Source organism: Embiotoca jacksoni, unplaced genomic scaffold (genome assembly GCF_022577435.1).
Source record: "Embiotoca jacksoni isolate LCO1_2020_lvr unplaced genomic scaffold, fEmbJac1.0.p SCAF_20, whole genome shotgun sequence".
NCBI lineage: Eukaryota > Metazoa > Chordata > Actinopteri > Embiotocidae > Embiotoca > Embiotoca jacksoni.
Window position 1 is genome coordinate 4,666,299 of NW_027185341.1, and position 19,008 is coordinate 4,685,306.

Here is a 19,008-nt window from a genome sequence, read left to right on the forward strand (position 1 = left end):
TAGGAAATATGGAGACACAACTGCCTGGAAATTTTATTTACCTGTACTTTTGTGGGAAAATGAACATTTTTAAACTCTTCTGGGGAGGAAAGGAAGCTTTAGTGAAATCTTTATCAGTAAAACATTGATTAATGAGGAACCTTGTGAGGATTTCCATCCATTCTATCATTAATTCCTATGTAGAAAATGAATCCCCCCCCTTTCTGCACCCCTGAACATTCCTTAACAAACAGCAACAAAATCAATCTAATAACTCTCCTTTTGAAATCATGAATACAAGTTATACTTTCTTTAAAGTGGATGCAAAAAGTAGATGAAAACGAAGCTGCAAGAGTTCAAAGACGAAATATTCTCTTTAATAACAAACATTATCAGTTATGCAGATCATGGAAAGATTTTATTTCAGGACCAAAAGCGCTCTTACATCAGTGGAAGCATTGAAAATTCATGAGTGAGTACACGCTAACCAAAGGCATCACAGTGGCGGTGCATTTTAAACATGATAATCGTTATTTGTCTCTCGTTGCAGTTAAAACCATAAAGTCTGCTGCAGGAATAATATCTCGGTCTGTTTACTGTTCCAATATCAACCATATTTTTATTACCAATATCATTTAACAAAGGAAAAAAAACTGCATGCATGATAGTGTCTGAAATATGTTACAGTTTATATGTTTATTTGTGACAAATCAATTTAAAACTAGTTAGTTCATCAATCAAATTTAACCAAATCATTTACAGTTTTTAAATGAAACTACATTATTAATGGATGTTAAAGTTCATTCTTAAATGCAATATAACATCATGCTTTGCTTTTTTATTTTTTTTTAAGTGTGCAAATAAAACCAAGGTTAACATATTTGAATTCTTGTTCGAGTTATTGGTGTCATATCACATTAGTGGATGCGCGTATGATAGCACTTCATCTGAGACGAGTTGCATGATGTAAACTAGCACAGAGTGCCACCCTATGGATGCATGTGGCACATCAACCTTTGCGCTTGATATTAACCCGTGTGTTCTCACAGGAATCAAAGGAAGAAGCTGATGTGCCGTGCAGAAATTAGAATCGGTGTTACTGATCTTAAACTGAGTCGCCATTCAGCAGAAGGCTTGAAAGATGCAGGTGGAGTATTGGCTCTGGTTGCCAATGCACAGGTTAGACAGGAGGACAAGTAATCGATATATTGTAACATCTAATCATCAAGAGGTTCCTCGCGCAACATCACAGATAGACAGAGACTTGTGGACTTCCTGGAGGAACTGAAGGCTGGGGGACATAAATCAACACTTAATATGAGAAAGACAAGAACGCACGCGAGTCCAACACCGATCTCTGGAGCCCGACCCCTCCCCGCACCGGACTTCACACCGAGTCAGTCATCGTCCACCACTATCACGTTCCCGTTCAGCTCGTACTCCATGGTGGCCCAGTCGAAGATGTTTCCCTTGGGGACCTTGTGTCCGTAGTGCCAGGCCTGGATCATGCTCCTGGACAGAACAAAGTCCCACATGTTCAGATCAGTTACCTCCCCCACGAAGCTCTGCACGGCCTCCAGCCCACCCAGGTGTTTGTCCGGGTCCTGTCCCAGGAGGACGGTGCCTTGAGGACGGATGGTGTGGCCGGGTTTGTACACCTGGTAGGTGCTCCGCTTCCCCTCCACCCAGAAGGCGGCGAGGCCGGTGCGGGACTCCCAGGTGAGGCACAGGCTGGTGCGGAAGGTGGTGAGGGGAGGCAGCTGGAAGAAGGTGCCGTCGCCGCTCATGTAGAAGGAGACACGTCCGTCCCTTTCGCGCCACACGTTGAGCTCGTCATAGTCGGCCGTGCGGTAGGCGAAAAGGATGATCTGCCGATCCTCCGGCAGCTCGGTGGCCACACGCATGCAGAGGGTGAAGGCCCGCAGCCCCATCTCCTTCTGCGGGATCAGGGCCACGAAGCTGAAGTCCGTCTCATAGGGGAAGACCAGGACTTTGTCACTCAGACCCACTACAGTTAATGAGACAGTAAAACTGTGTGAACAACATAAAGTCACCTAAAGAGCAGAGAAAGCAGCTGGAGATAGGACTATTTGTTCATACAGTAGGTTACAGATACCTTCACAGGTAAAAGCTCAGTAGAAGATGCAATAATAACCAATATCTCAGCTGCCACTGTACAATGTGCACTTTATAGACTTTTAGCTAAGTTACCTAACCAGCGCCTGCTTAATGTCCACTATTAAAAGTGCTTGTTTTGCTACTGACAGATTCAAAATGCAATTAAAACTGCAAGCAGTGATATGCAGGCCCTCGCATGCTGCACATCAAGCTGCCAGCGGGTCGGGGCATACTTAAAAATTTTTTTTTAAAAAAAGGTCATGGTATGTCGTCCAAAATATGAAAAAGAAAGTACTTCTATAGCATGTCGTACACATTTATGAAAAAAAGAAAAAAAAAAAAAAAAAAAAGTCATACTACTTACATTACTATAATGTAAGGCTATAGTATGTCGTGTAGAATATGAAGAAAAAGCCATACTATTGTATGTTGTACAAAATATTGAAAAACGTCACACTATAGTATGACTTTTTTTTACGTCCAAAGCATTTTTAAAAAGTCATACTATAGTGTGACGTTCTTTTCGACCAAAATTTTTTAAAAATAGTCATTCTATGGTATGACGTTTTTTTTTTCCTCCAAAAAATAAAAACGTACAATATGAAGAAAAAGTCATACTATAGTATGATGGTTTTTTTCGTCCAAAAAAATTACAAAAAACGTAAGGCTATAGTATGTCGTTTAAGAAAGGAAGAAAAAGTCATACTATAGTATGTTATCCAAAATATGTATGTAAGTATGACGGGGTTTTTTTTTCCGAAAAAACCCCATAAAATATGACACATTTTGGACGACATGCTATAGTATGACTTTTTTATTGTATTTACGACGACATGCTATAGTATGACTTTTTGATCATATTTCGGACGACATTAAAGAAGTATGACTTTTTTGCGCTATTTGTGACGACATGCCATAAGTATGACTTCCGTTCAAATTTCATAAGGTAACACAATAGTGCAGTTGTCAGTGTCATCGTCTCACAGTCTAAAGGTCCGGGGTTCGATACCTGCCTGGGACTTTCTATGTGGAATTTGCATGTTCCTGCATAAGTAAAAGCAAAATATGGACGACTAACTTGTTATCATGCATGATGTAAAACAAACATCATGTAGTCGTAAATGTGACAAAGTCACACTCCAAGCAAGAACATGCAATCCTCCAAAGACAGAGTTCCAAGCCCCTGATCGAACCGAGTACTTCCTGATTGTGAGATGTCAACTGCAAAGTTGTGCTACCTTTATTTCATGTTTGTCTGACTTATATAACTTATATGACTTTTAAACTTTTTAATTAAGACAGCATGGTGGTGTGGTGGTTAGTGTTCTTACCTCCCAGTCAGAAGGTTCCAGGTTCAATTCTTGCCCTTGATGTGGCTTTTCATCTGAGATGTTCATGTCATCCTTTCCAGAGCTAGTCTTGAACCTGGAACCTTCTAACTGGGAGACAACAATGCCAACCACTGCACCATTGATCTCTACCATAATATGTTTAAAAATCATGTAAGTCAGACAAGCATGCAGTAAAGGCAGCAAAATGGTGCAGTTCCAAGCAAGCGTTGTCATCACACAATCAGTAGATTCTGGGTTCGATAGGGGGCCTGGAAGTTGGTGTGGAGGACTGCATGTTCTTGTTTGAATGTAATATTTTACATCATGGACAAGTTAATCACCCATATTATGGACAACAAACTTTACTTTTAGGTTATTCATTTTGCAGGAACATGCAAATTTCACATAGAAAGTCCCAGGTGGGAATCGAACCCGGTACCTTTAAACTGAGAGACAACAACGCTGACAGCTGCACCACTGTGTTGACTTCAACAACTTGAACGGAAGTCATACTTATAGCATGTCGTCAGGAATAGCACAAAAAAGTTGTACTATAGCATGTCGTCAAAAATATGACTTTTTATCAAATTTCGGACGACATGCTGTGGTATGATTTTTTTTTTTGCCATATTTCGTACGACATGCTATGGTATGACTATAAAATACATATATATATATATATATATATATATACACACACACACACACACAACCACACACAACAAAGGACCTGCCTCAAAAACAACCTTGAAACCTTGAAAAAGCTAATTCATGAGACCAAAAAGGCAATGTTTTAAAAAAGATACAACTCTCTCCAAGTTCCAAGCGACGACTGGTGGCATCAAACACAAGTTTAAAGCTTTGAAATGAAGAACTGGGAAAGCCTTTTTTTTTTTTTTATTGCAAGAGAGTAACAAGAGCAGCCACTGAAGTCAGGAACTAAAGCAACAGATTATAAGGAGAAGACCGAACAAGCAAAGACTCCACTCCTGCAAACCTCACCGCGATTAATTCTCGACCAGAAAGCACATAAAAGTCAACTTCGGTGTGCAAGAAACAAATAGAAGCTCTCTGCAGAGTCGTGGCGGTCTCTTTTATGGAGGGATGAGACTAAAGTGGACTCATGGATCAGCAGTTTGTCTGGTATGAGGGGGACAAGATCTATACGACCAGAAGAGCACCATCCCAACACGGACGAGGGTTTGTCTTGTCTTTGGAACGTTTTGCTGCTTAACCCGACCGTGTGACTGACATCTTCAATTCTCTAAGACATCAGGACAATTTTTTAAGAAGAATGTGATTCTCTCGGTGCAGAAATTGAAGCTTGAAAATCAACGACACAATAATCTGAAGCATGTGTCCACGTCGACCAAAGCTTGGTTCAGGAATCGATCTTTGGGATGTCTTTCAGTGGCCTGCTGAGTCAGCACATTTGAATCCTACCGACATTTTTTTTGGTTGGATTTAAAGGAAGGACAGGCAGCACAGAAACAAAAGAATATTAGTGTGCTGTATCTTTTTTTTTTTTTAATGAGAGAATCACGCTAAAATTTAGAGAAGAGAGGTGTCGAAAGCTTATGAGAAACCACAAGAAACATTTCTTGGAGGTCTTAAAGGTTGAAGGATATTCTCTTTAATAATACGTTTCCTCATGGGCCTTCTTGGAGAAGGTTGAGAAGGATGAACAATTTTGATCTTCCTCTGGAGGTGAACTTTGTGCAAAAACTCAGATCAAAATCATAATTTTTACTGATATAAATTAGATCTTAAATCCATACCTTGTGTGGCTGAGGAGAAAGTCAAAGACAACACAGCAACACCAACCAGAACCGCAGCACACCTCGCCGTGTTGACAATCTGCAAACGCACACACAGGCAAGCCAGGATCAGACATCCAAATTTATATCAATTGTTGAACTCTTAAACTTCATTAGAGGCAAAATATTGTGAAAAGTTACAGAAGGAAACATCCTTTCTTACCATTTTGATGTTGTTCTGTTAATCCTTTATGCTGCTAACTCAGCCTCACTCACCGATGACCCGTGCCCAGTCCTCTTCCCTCCTAGCACAGGCCATGACGTCAGCTCTGTAGCGGATGCTCTGACAAAAGGCCCGGTGTGTGAGGGCTGAGAGAGACGCTGCCCATGTGACCGCAGCGCACACACACACACATCATTTCACCTCCATGTGTGTCCACATCGTGTTTACATCAGGGCGAATATCAGTTTGTTGTTAACTGTTATGTAACTCTGCTTGTGTTTGTAGTCACTACAGATCTTTATATGGAGGATAAGTAGGGTGGTCAGTTCACATTAGAAAACAGATTCTTTCATTTATTTTTAGTGTAAAAGAGAGAATCTCTGTTGCTGAGATTATTGATGAAGCTCTAATATTTAGTGCCAATTTAAAAAAAAAATAATAAAATAAAATAAAAAAACCTCAGCCGCATCAATCAATGGGAACAATTTTCACTGAACTTTTGCTTTCTACTGAAGGAACAGTTCTTATAAGATCATCCTTTACAGAGTGAGCAGGGACTGTGTCTTCCAGCTTTAAATTGATACAACCAGCTATTATTTTGTGAGACCATTTGGCTTTAAACATGTTCAGTTCAAGGAAGAAAATTTTGTGTATACAACTTAACCTCATCTATCAGTGCAATATGTTTCTAGCAGTGGCATAGTAAAAAAGAGTGGATCAAATAATACAAAAACAACTGCATTAAGCATAAAATGTTCAACCTTAAAGTTTTCCACAGATGCTCCCGCATTACTGAATTTTTAGATCAATATGAATAATTCTGTCATTGATTTTCCAATTGAACAATCAGCTAATATTTCAGCATTGCCTGAACGAGTGCAACCACTGAGAGTAATGGCAGTGGTTTTGACACTGTCCCAAAATACCAGCTGACTTTGAAGGAAGACGGGGTACATCCCGACACAGAAAGACAGACAACAATTTCACAGGCAATTCAGAATCACCGATTAACCGAACTTTCATGCTTTCTTTAGATGGAGGGAGGAATGCCAGAGCGCCCGAAGAAAACCCCTTGGAGGGAAATGTAAGCTCAACACTGAAAGGACCCCCGTCAGGCGAGCTTTCGAACGCAGAACCTTCTTACTGGGAGGTAAGAGTGCTAATCACTGGACCACCACACTGCTGTCAAACAGCTCATATCCGGTATAATGCAGATCTGACCGTGTTAAACCTACACCGCCACTGACTCAAAACGGGTAATGTAACATTTTGTATGTAAACTAGTCTGTCAGAATTAGAGTGGAGTCGTACGCTGTAGATTCTAAACAATCACCTGCTTCACCACATCAGCATTAATTATAGGGCTCATGTCATCGATTGTACTGCAGCGCTGTAATTTTCCGCGTAATTATATTATTTCCATGTTGGAAACCTGTTAATTCAATGGATGTCTAATAAACAGCAGAGTTGCAGTCACACTTGGTATCTCTTTAATGTGTCAGAAACACCACAAACAAACAAACACAAAGTTCACGGTTTAATGGGGACAAATGAAAACGGAATCAGGCATTTATGTTATCAACATATCTACATTTAATACAGTTTCTCAAGCTCTAGGATTTCTCAAGAAAAAAAAAAAAAAAAAAAAAAAGAAAAAGAACCCTATGTTGTCAAGAAATAAAATCTGAAATACACCAGCAAATTATGTACACTGCCTGAGCCCAGACACGAACCACCGACAGGCCGAATTCACCACGGACACATTCAGCTGAAAAACCTGTAAACTAACAGCGGCGAACTGAAAAGGGGCTTCACAGAGAGACCGAGGTACGGATGAGACAGGATAGTCGTAACTCTTCCAGCATTTCTGTCGCAGAGGTCGGCGCAGTGATGCCAGTGAGCCTCAAAAGATTCACGCGAGAGGACTCAACTTAGACGATTGTTCTACACAAGCTGCTGCAACAGTTTTCTTCCTGCGCGTGACGCTGAGGAGAAGGTGCGTGAAATTAACAGCAAAAGGAGAAGAAGATTCACTTCATGCTTTGTGTGAGAGTCCACGGTCGTTCCAGGCAAACGGCACGAGCCAAACACAACGTCTGAGCACATCTTTGTCAAACATTTAAACATTTTGATTTCATATCCAGCAGTGTGAAATGTTGTATCTATTCCCAGTTCGTGGCTTCTCATTAAAACCTTCCAATGTGCTGATAAAAAAAAAACAAAAAAAACCCATCTTGAATTACTGAAGGTCGACTCTAAACCTAAACTATACATTATGCATACATTCAAATCATCTCAATTGTCTGTAATGGGGTGTGATTGATATGCAAAGGAAAAAAGACAACTAAATATTGGGCAGTATGGTGACATGGTTGGGTATGTATGAAGTGCCACCAGGGGGCAGAAAAGGGACTTGTTCCCCTTATGAGTTATCATCATGTAAAACTTGCATACAAACAAGTCAACCTTATTTTAAACAGCTTTTCTTCTCTTTTTTTTGGCATTTGCATTTCCACTTCTTCAAATGTACATTAGGAGGTGGGCAAATGCTCTAATGAAAAACTGACTACAAAATACTGGAGTAAATGCCAAATTATAGGCAAATGTCTTCATGGATTCTGCCACCAAAGTGTGTATTTTGTTTATTTCTTTTTTTTTATTGGTGGTAGATGTAAAACACTGGATTGCAATGCTGATGCTTTCCAAGGACTGTGGCACTGAGAGAAAGAGAGAGATAAAGTATGGAGGGTGCAAGAGAGACCTGAGAACGCGGCCCCCTATTTAGAGTAGAGAAAGGAGTCCGGCTTTAAAGACCGGGAACAGCAGGACAGAGAGGAAGAGGAGAGAAAGACCAGAAAGAGAAGTTTTTTTTGTTGTTGTTTTTTTTTTTTTTTTTAAAGGGAGCAGCAGGACATGAACACGGAGCCTCGGCGAGCTGGAGCGGGACCTTTTACAGCAAAGATAAAATGTGGGGAGGAGGCAGAGCAAGATACGTGGCTCCCTTTTGGTGGTCCGGAGTGAGGCGTTTCCCGCCCGTGTACAGTACTTACCCAGGCAAGGGGTGATCTGTTCTCTATAGTCTCATGTTGTCCAGGCTTCATGTTGACGGGGCGGGGGAGGGGGAGAGGGAAGGGGAGGGGGGGAGAGAGAGAAGGGGGACGTGAAGGAGAAATAGGCGTCGTCTTCTCAGTAGTCTTCTACCCAGCCATTCTCCTGGATAAAGGCATCGATCACTTCCTTCATAGCCAGGTTGGGGATCAGCTGATCCTGGGTCAGGGGACTCCTGGTAACCGGGTCAAAATGACCAACTCGCTGCAAAGGGAGACGGTTAAATATTAGAGTTTATCAGCTGCAAGTCATATTTGATGTACTTGGGTACCACCACACCTGTAATATATTAATAAGAGTATATTCTGTGGACTGATTCAGCAGAAATGTATATTGATAGTGTTCATTTGAATTTACCCTCCACAAGTTGGAGGTGAACCACGGCTTTTAAACAAATATTATATGGACTGAAAAGGGAAAAAAAAAAAAAAAGGGCTGTAAAGATTGGACTCCTATCAGTAACTAAATATCTAATCTTGAAATTTAAGCATTACCAAATTTGTAATTATTGAAAATTTAAATACCACTGAATAAACTGTTGTAATATTTTACTTTGACAACCATCTGTCTGAGTTTATGTGGCCTAAACGATCATCTTTTAGGATTGAAAATTAAAGTAATATTAATATTTAAAGAAAAATCTTTGTGACTAAATTATACTACACTTGGTTACACATGTAAACTGAAAATATCGTTTTTAAAGTAGTGTATTGTATTAGTGTATCTGACTACTGAAATCCTCAAAGAGGGGCAGTCAGACTAGGGGCGTCACGATATGCCGGTATTGACTGTGATATTTTAAAAGTGATATATTGATATGATGTTAATAACACGTATATGATAACATTGTAAAGAATCCAGCACATGGACAAGAAAAGAATAGCAGACATGTCTAGACCATGTTCGGATAAATCATCACTTGGCCAAAAAAAGTGTTAAATAATGTAAAGAAAATAGCAAAGAACACAACATCCTGTAGGATTGTATTTTCAGTGTAATTTGCCCCCCCCCCCAAAAAAAGAGACAAAACACAAAATAAAAACATAAAATTAAAATGATTATTATTGCTAAACTTTTCTAGAGATATTGCAATAATATCATTATTGTGAATTCTCCTGGTCGTGAAATGAATCCGATATCGTAACATCCCTCAATACGACTACACAAAGTCAGTGGTATTTAAATTTCACCATTGAGTTGTAATAAAATTTCAAAAATAGTTTTTTTCGGTTGCTTATTGGACTCAAATCCTTATGGCCATAATTTTTGTCCTCACAAGGTTTTTTTTGAATGAACCTGAGGAAGACGCAGCCTAAACGCACCACTTAGAATTTACCCCACGCAGTAAATACAACATCATCCGGCAGACATTAACATATTTTGCATTTTGTACGAGACACTGAGGGAAATCTGGATTCGTTTACCAGCGGCACCGTTAGCCAAAGTAAACAAGTTTCAATGCAACATTTCTTGCTTAAATTGTCGCGGTTATGTTTTTTTTTGCTGAGTTTTCTTCACTGATTTATTTGGCCGCAACTCATTTCCTAAACATGCCAAGGCATTTCTGAGTATTGTGTGCCCACATTACATGAGCTTCACAGTAACAAATAAGTAAATCAGTGGAAATAAGAAAAAGAAAAAGTACATTCCCGGAACGCCAGCATGCAGGTAACAGCCATTTTACCTGGAGGTGTTCTTCGATGTCCTTGCGGTCGTAGGTGATTCCACTGGGTGTGATGCAGGGCTCCCTCATCAACTCGAAACTGATCTTCCCACAAAGGTAATCTGGGATTTCCCGCTTCTGGTGGGACCGGAAAAAAAAAACCCACAGCAGAGCAAGAGTCACTCTGATCTAACAGGGAGATTCATGAATGCACTTTACCTACAACCAAAACACTGATATAGTTTTAAACACGGTCCTCTCCAGTCTCACAGGCTTTAGTACAGCATAACGACAAACTGATGCTTAACAATCATATCCACACTAATGTGTTCTTTTTCCACAGAAGCCAGTTTTATATTAAACATTGTACAAAAGCACGAGTGTTATTGATAAAAAAAAAAATAAAAAAATAAAAAAATCATCCCAATAATACTAATCAAGGAGTAAAAACTATGTTTGTATGAACTTTGATCAGGATCACGGAGCTCCAAACTGAACACCTCCCGACACAAACAAACACAAGAGAAGCACCCTGCTGGCAGACAGCAAGGTGTCATTTCAACTGACAATTACACAACAATTACCTCAGTCAAGTCAACAACAGCAATGTCTGGCAAACAAACACTGACTGTTACCATGGGAACAGCTTGGGCCAAAAATGAAAAAAAATGTCACTGTTTGTCTTCAGTGTAGCTGCAGTTTTAACAGATGCGATCACATATGCAGCCACGCAGCAATGCGGAATGTACTCTCAATAAATACGACACGTCTGTGCTCAAATCTGAAAGTGTGTGTGTGTGAGTCTATTTCTGTCGTTGCTATGTCAACAATTAAAAGAGACGACGTGAGCTAGGTGTGTTCTGTTAATTAAGGTGCATCAATGTGACTGAACGTGATCTGTGTGTGTCTGCGTGTTGGATTTGTCAGTGATCAAGGATGTTTCCTGCTTTTTCTCCCACGTGTGTGTGTGTGTGTGTGTGTGTGTGTGTGTGTGTGTGTGTGTGTGTGGATAATTTCACTTACAGTGTAACACGATCAATAAGTAGTAATAATCAATTTCAAGACTCACTTTTCTTTTCTCATCCACTTGAGAGAAGAGCTCATCCATGTCCATTAGATACTTGTCCTTAAGAGGTCACATTACCAAAATAGGCAGACATAATAAATTACATTCAGTACATGAATTTTCAAATTGAAGTGCAACAACTGAATGAATTCAACACGAGTGTAAAAGCGTACATGTTTTGATGCAATCTTAGCAGCATCGCCTCCGTTTTGATTGTCATCCTGTTTTTCTTTGTACTCTTCTAGTTCTCTGCAAAAATACAAACGTATGATGAATCATCTCTCCATCCAAAGTAAAACGACATCAACACGACAGGGCGATGACACAGTTTAAAAAGAAGGAAACGCATGAACTGTGGCTCAGACGGTAGAGCGGGTCGCCCACCAATCAGAAGGTTGGTGGCTCGATCCCCGGCTCCTCCTGTCCACGTGCCTAAGTGTCCTCGGGCAAGACACTGAACCCCGGGTCGCTCCCCGTGGCGTACCACCGGTGTGTGAATGTGCTGCTGATGGTGAGCATCTTGCACGGCGGCTCAGTTTAACGTGTGTGTGTGAATGGAAAACAGTGTAAAAAGCGCGTTGAGACCTACAAGGTGATAACGCGCTACACAAGTGGAGACCGTTTACCATTACAGGCTCATTTCACCGTTTTGCATCATTACTGTACAAACAAGCATGTTGCTTCACAGCCTCACCTCTCCTTCTCAGCCAGTATGAGTTTGGTCAAGTAAGCATGTAACTCGTTCTCCTGGTTGATGCGCTTCTCCTCGATGCTGTTCCAGCGCTTCTTCTTGGCGATGCGTAGAGCGCTGGGGATGTCATCTCCAAAGTTCAGCCTTTGTTCTTTTGCCAGGTTATAAGCTGTAAAATAAATAATGCAAACACATACACACATTACTACAGTGACTGGTTTGCTGTTAAACTGATTCATTAAAGATCCCCTCCCGGTAGGTTCAAAAATATTAATTATTACGTTGACCAGGCTACAGATTCAGCTCAGCCATTAGAATCTGTAAATATGCAAATATTTTTCATTTCAAACATCTAACCGTTGGATAAGATATTATGTTATTTGGTGAAATCCCTTCACTCAGAGTTTAGGTGATCGCAGAGAAACAGAAGAATTTGAAGTCTTGTAGCTGCAAATAATTCTGCACAGTGAAGGTCAAACATGTAAGAGAAGTTACTCTGACCAAAGCAAATTTTAAAGCAGAGGCGGACTATAAGCTTTCTTTCCTTCTGACATGTCTTGTTCCACAAAAGACAAGTCAACAATTTCATTATAGAAAATCTATGCAAACACATGGTGTGCTCACAAAGAACCTCAGAGCAGAAGAGCTTATTTCGGCGCAAACGTTTTACTCATTTGATTATCACAAACATAACGGATTTACAGCAGATTCCAGGGTCAGCACTTTGACTGAGACCACTGAGAACAAGGACAGTGCAATGACAGTTAAAAAAAAAAAGAAAAAAAAGAACTTAAGACATAAATGAGGAAATACACGAGTGTCTTCTGCAATATATAATCAAACCGCGATTATGCACTGCCACAAAATGATGCAACATTTACACCATTTTATTTGTTTGTTTGTTTGTTTGTTCTGACCTTTCTGCAGGTTGCCGATGGCCTCATCGTAGTTCTCCAGCTCCAGGTGACACTGGCCCAGGAAGAAGTGGGCCTTGACGGACTGACTGTCCAGCTCCAAAGCGTGCTTACAGTCCGCCAGAGCCTTGTCATGCTGCTGCAGCTTCACATGGCAGAGAGCTCTGTTGGTGTAGTACACCGCCACGGACGGATTACGGTTCTGGGGGGGGGGACGGGACACGCCAAACGAAACAAAACAACACGCACACACGTCACATCAACGCATCAAAGCTCTTCCCACCCCCCCCCCCACCCCCCCAACAATGACAGCTGCTCACAATCGCTTTGCTGTAGCAGGTAGCAGCCTCCTGGTACTTGCGGCAGAGGAACAGCCGGTTCCCCTGCTCCTTCAGCTCCTGCGCGGTGGAGCTCTTCTCCGGGCTGCCGGCCATCTTCTCCACCGGCTCCGCGGGGCCCGCCTCGCCCTGCTTCCCTATCCTGTTCCCCGTTTCTTCGGCTGGCTCGTTGACAGGTTCAGGAATGCCCCCACCCCACCCACCACCACCACCACCACCCTCCTGTCCGTCCTTTTTCTTCTTCTTCTTCTTCTTCTTCTTTATCTCGCAGCACTGGGTGAGAGAAAACACGGTGATTGTCAAAGTTTAAGGAAACGTTCACTGCAATGCGTCTCCTCCGGCGAGACACTCAAATCCGCCGATTGTGCACACGGTGAAAGAAAGAAATAAAATCAAATAAAAGTACATCGAGGTGGCCGGACCGGTGGATTAACTATTCACACGACGGACACCGGCGGGAACTAAACGAGCAGCACAGCTGGGTGTCCAGACATCAGGACACACCCGAGGTCCGGAGCGAAAGGCGTTTAGCTTTAAAAAAAATAAAAATAAAAAAACACGACCGCCGATTATACGTCACAAACAAGTGACATTAACAGATTATAACGTTTGCTTTACGCGCTGGTAGTCGAGCCGCAGCTCTCTCAGGCGGTGTGCTCAGACACCGAGGAGGGACACCGGAGGAGGGACACCGAGGAGAGACACCGAGGAGGGACACCGAGGAGGACAACGTGGCGAAATGTTCCGTCGGCAGGCGAAAAGACAACATATCGGTGCTACGCTAACTCAGCTAAGCTAACGCAGCCGCGCCGTGTTGTCGGTTTAACGCCGGTGAGGAAAAACACAATAAATGGACTCGTTTAAACAGCAGTTCAAAAAAAAAAAATTTTAAAATCGGCGTGTTGGAACTAAAGCTATTATTATTATTATTTTATGTTTTTGGCCCCGTCTCCTCTCGGACATTTAATAACATTTAACCACAACACCGCTTGGCAACCTCAGGGAAACAGAGATAAGCTAATGCTAACTGATGTTAGCTCGTTTTCCTCCATTAGTATTTCCATGTGAGACCGAGGTTCCTTCAGACACTCGGGTTTATAGTCCTTACCTTATATTAGGACCCCGGCATCCATGTGGAGACAGAACTGATATAGTTTGATGTATATAAAAAAAAAAATCTTAATCGATTAATTTTGTTCTCATAGGAGCTGTCATGACAGGTTGTTGTTATGCTGACGTCAAGCGCTTTTTTTTTTTTTTTTTTAACGCGACGGAAGCCGAAAGGGAAGTTTATTTTTCTGGGCGGGGAGGGGGGGTGAGGGGGGGTGTCTCGGTTTGACGCCCCAATAATCGCAAATAAGCAAATCCTCTCCGACACTTGAAGACAATACGTTTTGAATTAGTACATAACGAAAGTTAAATAAAAAAAAACAACTTTCGTTTAATAACAGATTTAATGCAAACCCCCCCCCCCTCCCACCCCCCAAACAAACGATTTGCAAACTCAAATTGCTGCTTAGACTGTCAAACTGCTGCCGACAGATGGCGCCCCACAATAATAGTTGGTTCAAACCAGAGATTGTATGTAAAAAAAAAAGGGTTCAAACCTCAAAACTGACACAAGTGCGCTGAAACTTTTTGCAGCACAAGACGATCCAAGCATCCGAATAAACAAACAAAACCCTGAATATAAACTTACCCTAAAATTAATGTAGCCCTTTAAACCTATGATTGATAACTAAGAATGCAAAAATCTGTGTCAGGCTCAGATTATGATCAAGAATTTAGTATATTATCTTGAGACGTCCCACCCACAGAGCCATCTATAGACGAGGTCCAGCAGTGCAAGGCCGTGATTATGGACAGGGCCACTTTCATCCCAGCCTGTTAGGCCCCTGTGAAGGCGCCACACACAGTTCAATGTGTGAAGATTAGGACACATCCCCTGAGCAAACACACTGATAAATGTGTGAAGGGGGCCGTTGAGCTTCAGACCCACCAGCGCTGTGTGGCCCCAGCTGTGTTTACCTATCTCCGTCAGTCTGGTCCCCTGATCCCCCAGAACACCCGTCTAACCAACTAATCTGTCGGTCACAAGAACACAAAAGTCCTCCCTCGTTGATTTAAATGGGATGGACACCATATTAAAAACACCTCGACATCTTACAAAATAACCACGCAGTTGAAATAAAGATTTATAGAATTGGATTTGTAACTTAATTTTGCGTACTGAGAATTTTCTCTGCACGGTATGTTTGGTAGAGAAAATATTATCATCTAAATACTAATTTTAGCAAAAGAAAATCTCTTCTTTATAATGTTTTTGTGCTAGCTTTTGTCCCCATAAATGCACAATAACAGCCTGTTCCTCAGTTTTACTGTAAGTCCTGCTCTGTGTGCACCCAGACCTTACAGTATATTGACACAAACAAAAGTTTGTGCACACAATTATAACTCTGTATGTTCCAAAAGAAAAACACATGATTACAAATGGAGACATCATACAAGTTGATTGTCACATATCCATCATGGAAATCTCAACAGGTGTTAGTTAATATTATACAATTTTTCATTATAGGTATGAATAAACTGTAAATTTACTTAGCATATGCCAGAATCTTCTTTCCATCAGATGGCTTCTTTTGCTCGTAATCTAAAGGATTATTCCTGAATTATTAGGCCCTACAGTATCCACTTAAATCTTGAATAATTTCTGCGCAAAATTGTACAGCCAAATAATGTGTGATCAAAACTGAGTTATTGGAGGGATTAGATGCCTGTTTTGTAAAATAGAAACAGAGTAGAAACATACGCTCATATTGTGGTGCATATTATATTTGAAGTACCCACTGCTTACATTTAAACTGCTCTTCTTGTCCAGTATCCCAACCGCCATCCCCCACCATCAAACCCAACGGCTGCCCACTTGCACCAGCTGGCTGAGCTTCCAGTCACCTTGGCAACGACACCAGGAAGTTGCCTGGCTCCTCTGGCACAGCTGAAAAGCTGCCACTTCCTGATTGAGTCTGGTCTTTCTTTCTGCCTGTGTAGTCGTTTTCCTATTTGGCAGTGTCCTCCGCTGTTTAGCGCCAAAAGCGCCTGAAAAGAGAGAAAGGGTGAACACACTCTCCTCAGCGTTAAGGGAAACCTCAGGTTCAAATGGGTAAAACAAAAGCAGTATTTATTCACAGTGGTGGCCCTTTGTTTGGTGGGTTTGCTCATTTTGAGAAGGGGAAAGCCTCATAGACTTAAAGCAGTTTGTTCAAGTGGGTCTGAATGCAACAGTGGAAGAATAGTTCCACTATCTTAACAAGAAGAAGGATGCAGGGAAAAGGAAGTGTAATGTCATTCGTGTCAGGGCATATTATTCAAAAAAATATTTGCAAACAGTTTCTTTTATAAACTCCTTTATTTACCCAATTCACATTCAAACATATACACCTGTCTGCATTCTGTAATTAACCATCTCACTGTGACACCAAAGAAAACTACTTATTCACACACACACACACACACACACACACGCACACACACACACACACACACACACACACACACAGAGCCGTCAATCACAATCTCCCTCTTTACATCCACCTAATCAGTCCTTTCATCCGCTACTCGGGCAAAACACCGACACAAACTACAACTTTAAGGACCATGAAGTATTCAGAGCTGCAACTAAATTTAACTATTCGACTTAACTAATTTAGTTTGTTAATCATGTAAAAAGAATGTGTAAATGTGTCTTTATGTGTCCATGTCGTAACCCCAAACCGCTGACTGCAAAAGTTGACTCCTTAGGTTAGGAGTTAAATGAGGGATATCCTGACGGTGTCCTAAAGGCAAGTAGGAAAAAAAAGCCAGAGATACCCGAGAGGTTAAAGGTCATCCACACACCTCCATGGCCCTGATTAAACTTCCTGACAGAGGGAGGGGGGGTGGAACAACTCATCGGACCTCCTAAAGGATGAATCCAATGCCTTAAAGCCTGATTTAAAGTTGCACTTATACTCTTGCGCAGACTGTATGCCATCCCGAGCGTCTATACTTGCACTTACTAGATCAAAACACTAGTTGGCGGCGAGGTTTCTTCGTGCACTTCAGACGATGGTAACTGAGACTGAGCGGATCGTGTTGGAGTTGCACCTCATAAATATTTAATAACTTTAACTTTACTGAAATTACTGCAACGCAGAAAAGAAAGATGACATCAAAAGAATCTCGAGATAAGATACGTATCGTGATGCAGGGTTTACGATTTAATACGGTGCAATAATTTATTACAAAAATTCTGTACTCGTCCAAACATCAATGAAGAAATGCAGTGCAACCAAGCGAACCAATCACAGACATGTTGTCACATTTCAGGCTCAAGCATAGAATACCCAGCTACGATATATTTTGCACAGAAGAAAAAAAATCTGCTTTTCAGACCTTGCACACATACACTCATACAGGGAGCCAACAAAATGTGTGTTGTTGAGGGAAGTTAAATCTTCAGTGCTCATTAATTGTAAAGTAAAAAACTTGGATATTACAATGCAAATAAACAAAATCTTGTGCTCACAACATCCTCATTAGCAACAGCTAAAATTACACACATATTTTACACCTTGTAACTTTATGCAATAGATGGATCTTCCTTTTTCTCATTAGTCTTCAGAGTCTTTCTCCACATCGTCAATACCTAAACAGCTTGAGTAAACTGAAATCAAAGAGTTTGTTTTTGAAACTTTCAGTGTGAGTCCAAAAATGTTCTATACCCTCGGGGGTTAACAGCTGACTGGCTAAAACACCCCCGCTTCCCAAAACACCCACACAGCACCGTGGATTGATGTGAGGTGGCTGTGGATGGAGGCAGCTGCTGAGTAGCTTGTATAAGTGGCAGTGCTACAATAGGCTGGAAATTTTGGAGGGAATTCAAACCCCCTGTGCCTGACAACGTCGGGGATGTGGAGGGAAATGAGTCCTTCCCTCCGTCAGCATGGCATTTCTATACATAAAGCAAGGTTAGCCATTAATACAACGGACAGCTACCTCCAGATGGAAACAATATTTGTTTAATGATTGTTGTTAACTGCCGCCTGCAACAGACAAGATTGAGTTTTAAAAAATATTTATGAGGAGCTTTATTTTACTTGTATATCATCACATTATCAATTCAAGCAGCTGCTCAGGTAAAGCTTGTGCAATTTACTGGTGATCAATAATCAGTGTGTTTTTCACTTTAGAAAATGAATGGGGTTCTTCACAGGAGAGAAGACGACCAGCAAGGGGAACCAAGAAGTTACCCCCCCCCCCCTCCCCATCCAACCCACCCCCTCCCCCTCCTACCCCCTTAACTCTTCAAATGTCCCCTCAGGTCAGGCTCTCCAGGGTCACCAAACTCCACCAGCCCCCAACCACACCCAGCCCCCCTCCAACCCTCACCAACACAATTCAAAGGAGCTCAAGCAGACATAATGAGCTATGGGCTAATTGTGTGCAGTGTGTGTGTGTGTGTGTGTGTGTGTGTGTGTGTGTGTGTGTGTGTGTGTGTGTGTGTGTGTGTGCTGGCCAGACAGGTTTGTTTTGGGGGTTGTGTGTGTGTGTGTGTCTGTGTGTTAGTGTGTGTGTAATCTCATAGTCCTTCAGGGCAAATTAGGAGAAGGCGTTTGTTACATGTGACTGAGAGCCATTTAGAGAAGATTTTAGAGCAACTTAGATATGAGAAGACAAAAATAATGAAACTCTATATTTATTTCAATGTTGAATTCGAAGCTAAATGTATGCATTAAGTAACTGCACACCTTCAAAGCCCAATTTCCACTTAAAGTTTAT

General features: G+C 41.4%; 2 protein-coding genes and 1 long non-coding RNA gene across 3 annotated transcripts; all 3 read right to left on the reverse strand.

The window, feature by feature from the left end:
- Positions 1-334: 334 nt before the first annotated feature.
- Positions 335-5,516, reverse strand: crp1 (C-reactive protein 1). Its single transcript, XM_069155774.1, has 3 exons — positions 5,409-5,516; positions 5,207-5,285; positions 335-1,987 (listed from the first exon to the last, which is right to left on the reverse strand). Exons 1-3 carry the CDS (start codon positions 5,409-5,411, stop codon positions 1,377-1,379), a joined length of 693 nt encoding a protein of 230 aa, XP_069011875.1. The 5' UTR covers positions 5,412-5,516; the 3' UTR covers positions 335-1,376.
- Positions 5,517-6,881: 1,365 nt separating this feature from the next.
- Positions 6,882-13,366, reverse strand: stub1 (STIP1 homology and U-Box containing protein 1). The gene is made up of 7 exons (XM_069155775.1): positions 13,171-13,366; positions 12,854-13,052; positions 11,940-12,105; positions 11,419-11,494; positions 11,249-11,305; positions 10,201-10,317; positions 6,882-8,720 (listed from the first exon to the last, which is right to left on the reverse strand). Exons 1-7 carry the CDS (start codon positions 13,282-13,284, stop codon positions 8,595-8,597), a joined length of 855 nt encoding a protein of 284 aa, XP_069011876.1. The 5' UTR covers positions 13,285-13,366; the 3' UTR covers positions 6,882-8,594.
- Positions 13,367-13,420: 54 nt separating this feature from the next.
- On the reverse strand, positions 13,421-14,439 carry LOC138202070 (uncharacterized). The gene is made up of 2 exons (XR_011178624.1): positions 14,297-14,439; positions 13,421-13,461 (listed from the first exon to the last, which is right to left on the reverse strand). It is a non-coding gene; the product is annotated as an uncharacterized lncRNA (long non-coding RNA).
- Positions 14,440-19,008: the final 4,569 nt, after the last annotated feature.